At 39.1% G+C, this 7,589-nt stretch overlaps 1 protein-coding gene across 1 annotated transcript; it reads right to left on the reverse strand.

Moving 5' to 3' along the window:
• Window positions 1-286: 286 nt before the first annotated feature.
• On the reverse strand, window positions 287-7,355 carry LOC101852126 (RNA 3'-terminal phosphate cyclase-like protein; the record flags this gene model as incomplete). The annotated part of the gene is given in 8 exon segments (XM_005109947.3): window positions 287-475; window positions 1,282-1,385; window positions 2,283-2,442; window positions 3,399-3,524; window positions 4,779-4,903; window positions 5,215-5,289; window positions 6,711-6,886; window positions 7,284-7,355. Coding segments are annotated over 8 exon segments (1,025 nt in total), but the record flags the coding sequence as incomplete, so codon positions are not given.
• Between the last annotated feature and the right edge of the window lie 234 nt (window positions 7,356-7,589).

Raw genomic sequence — 7,589 nt, forward strand, 5'->3', positions numbered from 1 at the left:
AGATCAAAAGATCACATTCTTGAGAGTCACAGTCATGAACATGGGATTCACTGGTCCAGTTCTGAGCTATTCAGCTGCTGTCAGCTTTCGCTTTACAGTATAATGACAAAGCCACAGAAACTTTTTACTCCCTATCACATTCCATCCACCCCACCCTGACCTTTCACACACGCACTGCACATACTAATCATACTTATAACAGAACAGTTAACCTGTCAATTAACTATCAGTCTCACAGACGGTCAAATATCTCATTCAAACACAACAACAATGACAAACTCAAGGCTACTATCTTACTGCTTTACTAACATTAGAATACCCCACCCCAACACATGTCAAAATCAGCTTGTCTGCTCCTACTCGCAACTCCTGCGGTTCCTCCTCGTCATCAGTGCTTGGTGCCACTGGCTTCTGATCCTTCTTGATGCTGAATGTCACTTGGAAAAAATCTCGAATGTGTCGCAAGAACTGTATCCTGATAAAGATGTAAGGAAACAAATGATGAAACTAAAAATTTGTTCTTGTCAGAGTTCAAAAGAACAGAAAAACATCAATACGAAGTGGCCTCCAAGAACAAGTGGAAACACAAAAATAAATTGTGAATGTTAAAGCAACAGAGCCTGACCCCCCCCCCCCCTCCCCCCGCGCGAAGTCAATCACAACTTGTATGAAGTGGAAGGACCATCCATCAACATGTATCAAGAAGATTTATTCTAAACTTAAACTGTGCCTCTGCTGAAGAACAAAATGGGAGTCAAATTCGAAATCTGTCTTGCTCATATTCTAACAGAATCAGATGCAAATTTGCCTATTCCGTGAGAAACATTACATATACCAAAACTTGCATGCGGGTCATAAGATAAAGGGTGTGGCTGAAAGACAGCTGTCAGAAGGAGCCAAGGAGTAGCAGTAGAAAAGCTCTAGTAAGAGTCGGGAGCCTAGAGGGGTGGACATAAGCGGTCCAGAAACTTTTAAAACAAGATAAAGAATTAAATATGAAGAGCCTCATTTCATCTTGTTGTCATGTATTCACAATACATTATCCTCAGACTCGGATTACAAAGAATATGAACATTAGACATGTTTCCAAATAAAAAGTCTGTGTCCACCGTGTGCTCCCATGTTCCATGAAGAAATTTGTCTGCTGTTTTTGAGTAATTATGTTGTTATCCTGACAGTCCCACCCCAAAAAATGGCACAATAACCCTCTCCCTATAATTTCTTCACAGGTTTCTAACACAAAGAAGAAAGAAAAAAAAGGAAAAGAGCTCATCAACTTACGTGTACGGTGTGAGCTCCCCCATCTGTACCTTGGAGACATCCTGTTGCCCCAGCACCATCATAAGCGCCGCGAGACTTTGAGCCATGGAGCCCACACAGCCACCCTGAAAAAGGGAGAGATGGTGCATTGATAAGAGACTACTGTAGTCACACAACACTCTTTCAATACAGTGCAAATATCAAAACACAGAAAATGCTGTAACTGTATACAAATATTTTTTAAAAATTTCAGCACTGAGCTCTTTACGCTAACAGAGACAACAAATTCTCTACTCAACCCAGTCTATTTATAGTTCTATGCCCTCTTTACCCTAACAATTGGGGTAACATGTCATTTTTAAGTGTTGGGATATTCTCAAGTGAGAGAAAAGTTGCAACAACTCCTTTATGCCCAATTTATACTACTACTGCCTGCGCAACAAATAACACTAAAATTTACCTGGTATACTTGATTTTGGCAAGGATACACAGGGAGTGAAAAAGATATTGTAGTTTTAGTTTGCAAGTCTAACCCCTTCTTCCCTCAGTCACAATATTTAACTCACTCGTACATGTGTTCAGTAAACCTGTCTATCATCATTTATTTCAAAGGTCACAGGATGCACTGCAGGACCAAAAGGCCATTCTAGTACTTGAGTTTCATTTTACTCTTCGTAACCTATCACAAATCTCACTTACATCAATGTCTCTCCTTTACTGACTCAAGATAGAGTGCACCTGGACAAAGGTTTGCAAACATCACTGACCTGAGCTTATCTCTTTGAAATCAGAAATGTATGGGAAAAAGTAACCAATAATTACTAGAATAAATAAATCTCAGTAGCCTTGTATTAAAGAGCTCTGACTTTTGAGTAAATTTTAATCAAGTCCAAGGACTACTGAAGCTATGGGTAGAAAAAGATAGGAAGAGGTGATGAAGCCACTGCTCACTGTGAGTTTGGGGCTTCAGCATAAAAGCAAGATTATTGTTAGTGAATCCACAGCTAGTGACTCGTTCTCACCCTGTGTATTTCCTGCAACAAAGAAACTGCGGCTTTCTTGCCAATATCTTCAGGAATACTGGGACCTTCCCCAGACTTTCGGGCGTTGGACACTTCCTCTGCCGCGAGGAACGCCCCCTCCGTTGTCTCAGCCACAAGGGTCAGGCCAAACCCTGGAGACCTGACACAATGGGAGAATAAGGTTAAGAATATGCCAAGACAGTGTAGATTTACCCCTTTTTCAATACAGCCATGTTCTTTTGAAAATTATAAAAAGACATTTTATTCAGCAATACTACACTTTTGCGTTGCTCAGCTTTGGAATTCATTTTCTTTTCCACAGAATGCATCACCATGATGAGAGGGAGAGAGAGAGATAGAGAGAGAGAGATAGAGAGAGAGAGAGAGAGAGAGAGAGAGAGAGAGAGTTCACCTGACAGGACACTGAGACACTTGGCAGCCTCCACAAAGGTGCACACTGCGCCTATTGCATGTAATTGGGAATATGTAATCTTTCCAAAACTTCAACGAAGAAAAGAAAAGAGACACTTAATAACATTTTAAAATTTAGCCATTTTTACATGGTATACCAAGCAGAAATAGAAGTCAACCATTTGTTTTAAAGATCAGTACAACGAGTTTCTGATCATAAATTCTGATTGCCTTTAAAACTAATCTCACTATAATCATTAAAAAAAATAGTGCCTGGAGTTAAATTATTATTTCTTCAGTCCAAATTTATGAAGATAATAAGGTATACATGATATCAATAAACTGCTTCTTAGTTTTGGGTGCTTACAGAATAAAAAAACAAACCCCCATTAAAACACCGGAGTAGGTGATCATAATTAAATTATAGGAATTTCACAGAAAATTAAGATTCAGAGACAAATCAAACACGATCCTGCAAAATATCGGAGAATACTTTTACCAACCATGATAAGAGCAGCATGGTAGGTCGAGCCAAAAAAACAAACAAACCACAACCCCCTTTCTACCACAATTCTTAGCTAAAACCTGAACATAAAAGTAAAAGTATCCTCTCAAATTCTACAGACATTGCCCAAACAATGCGAAAACAAACAGGTAAGTAAAGTAAAAACAAGGGTAACAAAAAAGAGGGGGAAATGTACTTACTTTCCCGACTGGTTCCCCTTCATGTGGTCTGTGTAGATGTACACGTCGGTAAGGAATTTGTTGAGCACGCTGCGTGTTGAGTCCACCAGACGGTTCACGAAAGCGGGAGACACTCTTACAGACCATCTAGTGGGGGTCAAGGTCATTCAGAAGCACAACATATGCATCAGTATATGATGCCAATTGAAAAATTGTAGACATTTCCATCCATTGTTGACCTCAGGTGGAACACATAACTGGCAAAAAATAGGACAATTCATCTTTTGCTCCAAAATTGAAACTGATGCTGTTCCTGCAGGTCCTCAGTAAAAATTTTTCCACAGGAGAAGGATGGATATCCATTACAACTGACTTTGTAACAAAACATACCTTCTTGAAACTGCTGTACACCGTTTATCTTCCCTGCACTCTTTTTTTTGTCCCATTTCTGTTTTCGTGAACATTTCGAATTCGCAAATTCGCGATTTGAGTCGCCCAGTGTCATGCGTTCTAATGCAGCGATGCCCCTTTTAATATTATTTCGTGAAAGATTTGAATTTATGAATTTCTTTAAAAAACTATGAATTCAAGCCACACATGAATAAAAGAACATGTAAACAGTAATTTCGAGAAAGAAGTGATTTTTAGCCTATATAGACATTTTTTTAAAAACAAAAAACCCAGCTACAAAATGAGAGCATGGCACCATCAACATCTTTCCTTTCCAAAGAGGAAAAAAACCTAGCCACTTTTCAGAGAACAGAACTCTTAACCCTTAGAGCGCTGACTTCTTTCCCCTTATATTTTCCCTCTGTGCTGAATTTATTTTGGAAAAACGCCATAATGGCACATACGCTTTTCTTTGGCTAATAACTTTTTTATTTGTCAAAATTTCTAATGAAGGTAAGAATAAAAGTTTTAGAATATTGAAAGTTCTTTATGAATACGTGAAGCAAAAAGTATTTTGTGAAGTTATTGTTGTAGAGGTGGTGTTGGAAATGACTGAATAAAAACTGACGGTTCATTAGATCTCTAGATCTAGACCAGAGTCTAGATGCTTCGTAGGCCTACGTTATATTCCACAAAGTGTTAGCTCTAGCATCAAAACCCTCGAAATCATCTTCTGATTCAAGGAAAATACGCGGAACATCTTCATCTGAAGCGACACTATTTTCATGTTTGTTGCGGGTCACAACCGCGAATTTTCAGACTTCGTTCTTTTCGTATATCGCGTCATACTATGCCAATGTCTGTCGTGACCGGCGGTCGCGATTAGCACTTTACAGAAGTTTGGGCCGTCGTGACCGGTCGCGATCAGCACTCTAAGGGTTAACATAAATTTCTTTGTCCATACTGGACGTCAATCAGACTAAGATAAAGCTATAATTTATAAAAGGATACGCTACTCCCCGAATACGCTTGATCTTTCCTGGCTGCAGGAATTTGACTGGTCTCAATTTTTGTCGACACGGACAGCAAAACAAAACTTCACCTCCTCCATCAGGGGCTGCACCACGTTTGGAAATCTGCAATCAAACATAAGATGAAACAGAACAAATAAAAATATAATTGATATAACTAGCCATAACTATGTAGAATGTAATAATGCCCGACTTAAAGGAATGTATGCAATTTTCAGCACCTTGAATCTTGTCCCTGATCATCGCACTGGGCGCTAAGGAAACTTCCAAAAAAACCAAAAAAACAAAGAAAAACAATATGAACCCCTCCCCATTTGAATCCAAACTTGAGCATGGCATAGAAATGTTCTATAAAAGAATTTCAGTTTGAGAGACTAAACCAGCTATATTTATGATTTCATTCCCACCCTCTTCACCTTAAGCTCCAATCCTTCGTCTGTGCCAAGGAATCGCTTCAACACTGGGAACACTGACAGCTTCAACAGATCCACCTGAGAAAAAAAAGATAACCACATTGATTTTCCCAATAGTATTTTGCTGATCAGCAAATTTAAGATCCTCTATCGCAATTTCTATACTTCTAAAATCAGAAAAGATTTCAATTACATACACAAGTTTTGTGTAAGGCCATCATTATTGTTTTGAAAAAATAAGTAATCTTATCTAATAAGTCTTCTTCTTCTCCTTTACGTTCCTCTGCAAAATCTCAGTGGTAGTCGACTGCTGGTTCTTCAACCTGCACTGCAACCTTTTACGTATGTGATCGTTTTTCCTGCAGGCTGCCACATTCCAATTTCGAAGGTACTCTATGTTTTTATACCAACCAGAGTATTTTCAGTTTTGGTAGGAATTCATTTTGAATTTTCCATGAGTGGCGGCCGTAGCCTACTCTTATCGATTTTAGAACCACAGAGGGATCTTTACTGTGCTTAGCTTGCACACAGGACCTCTGAGATTTTTCGACCTTACCAAAGAAGGCTAGGTGTTCAATCTTACCTACCCTGAGAAAGAACAGGGGTGTATCTAATAATTCTAATAACTTACACAATTTTTTTGTTTTGTTTTTATGTTGAGACACTGTGAATGTTTATTGCTCTATCTGATTAATTCAGTAATCATATTCTGTCTTCAGCCTTATGATAGTACAGATTTCCACAGCTGGTAGTACTGCAACACTGAACCCCAAGTCCAGTGGAAGAATACACCAGAGAAGTAACTTGTCGGTTCTCAAAGGACACCACAAGATGATAGCGCTGGACACTGAATACCACCTGTAAGCATACTGGTAATGGATGACGCCAGAGGATTTTTTTTTTTAACTATTAAAACCATGAGGTCACATCCCAAATGTTATACATGTATCTGCTCTATCAAAATTGTAATATTGTAAGATCAAGATATTCAAAGGACTGCATTCGAAAAAGCTTGACAAGTGAAACTCAAAATTTTGTATGTCAAATTTCTCAGCCTCCTGAGCAGATAGAACTCTGTAATTCTAGGGTAGTGAAAATGAAATGCCCAGAAACTGGACAAAACTTGAGGAACAATTACAACCCTAAAAAGACTCACAGGGTACACATAATCAGAGAAAAATTGATGACCTCTATGCTCCCTGGGAAGTAAAAATGACAAAAAGAAATCAAAAGTTCTGATTGGTGGAGTATATCCCACGAAAAACTGATTGGCTCCGTCTGCATAGACATTTAGAAGAACTTGACAAGGGAAATGCATGCAGCGATACCAGTAACACAAACAAAGCTGTCGGAATAGCAGACCACACCAGAGTGCCTACAATGGACAAGAAGGCAGTAGGAGAAGGCAAGCCATGCTACCACAGAGTAGGTTGTTCTTTCAAACTCAATGACGACACCATAAACAAGCAAACAGAGGACAGAACACTCCTGCAACTCACAGATGGATCGTCCTTGTCACATGTGACACCCCTCAATACAGCTCGCAGTGGCTCCTTCGTGAATGGAGCCAGACACATGAGCATCTCCAGATAGTATCCGATGGGTCTTGCCACGTGACAGTCATGATCGATACCTCCTCCAAGCAGAAGTCCTGGCCTGTAAATGATCTGAGTGCCTGTTAAAAAACAAAACTTCCTTATTCAAGCTTGCAACACAATGACAGAAGAAATGCAGCCAACAATACCTCACTTTTATCAACACCCCCCCCCCCCCGACTACAACAAAACATACCGGGTATTTAGTGAGGTGGTTAGACACCCAATTGATCCAGCCTACTTCAAACACCACGATTATAATGGAAAAGCAGAGTAAGAAACCAATTTATTCACCAGCCACGTCCACATTAGACTGGGAACAAAACCTGGTTAATGAACCCCCCCTCCCCCGCTAGAATTCTACAGTAAGAGACAAAAATTATATTTTCTTATATGTCCTCTCAAATAAATCATTGTCATTCCATCTAGATAGACTGCTGGATACACAATTGTCTTATCACCCCAACAACATCTTACCTGTCTCGTTAATAACCGTCTTGGTACCGTTTGTCACTTTGTCCAACAGACGAATGAAACTGATTTCAAAATCTGAAGAAAAAAAAAGCACAGGAAAGAAATTGTTCCAACACAACAACATTAAATCATCATGAAAAAACATTTCTGACAAGATGAACATCACATCGATTAACTTTAAGTAGTAATGCACAAAATCTTTCCATCAGCTACACATGAGGTTTCAGTTTTCGGTAAAAACATGCTCCAGCCGTAACAACAATTTGGATTGATCATGATGACATAATATTATGGGAATCCAGCATTAAA

The sequence above is a fragment of the Aplysia californica genome, unplaced genomic scaffold, assembly GCF_000002075.1.
Source record: "Aplysia californica isolate F4 #8 unplaced genomic scaffold, AplCal3.0 scaffold00833, whole genome shotgun sequence".
Classification (NCBI taxonomy): Eukaryota; Metazoa; Mollusca; class Gastropoda; order Aplysiida; family Aplysiidae; genus Aplysia; species Aplysia californica.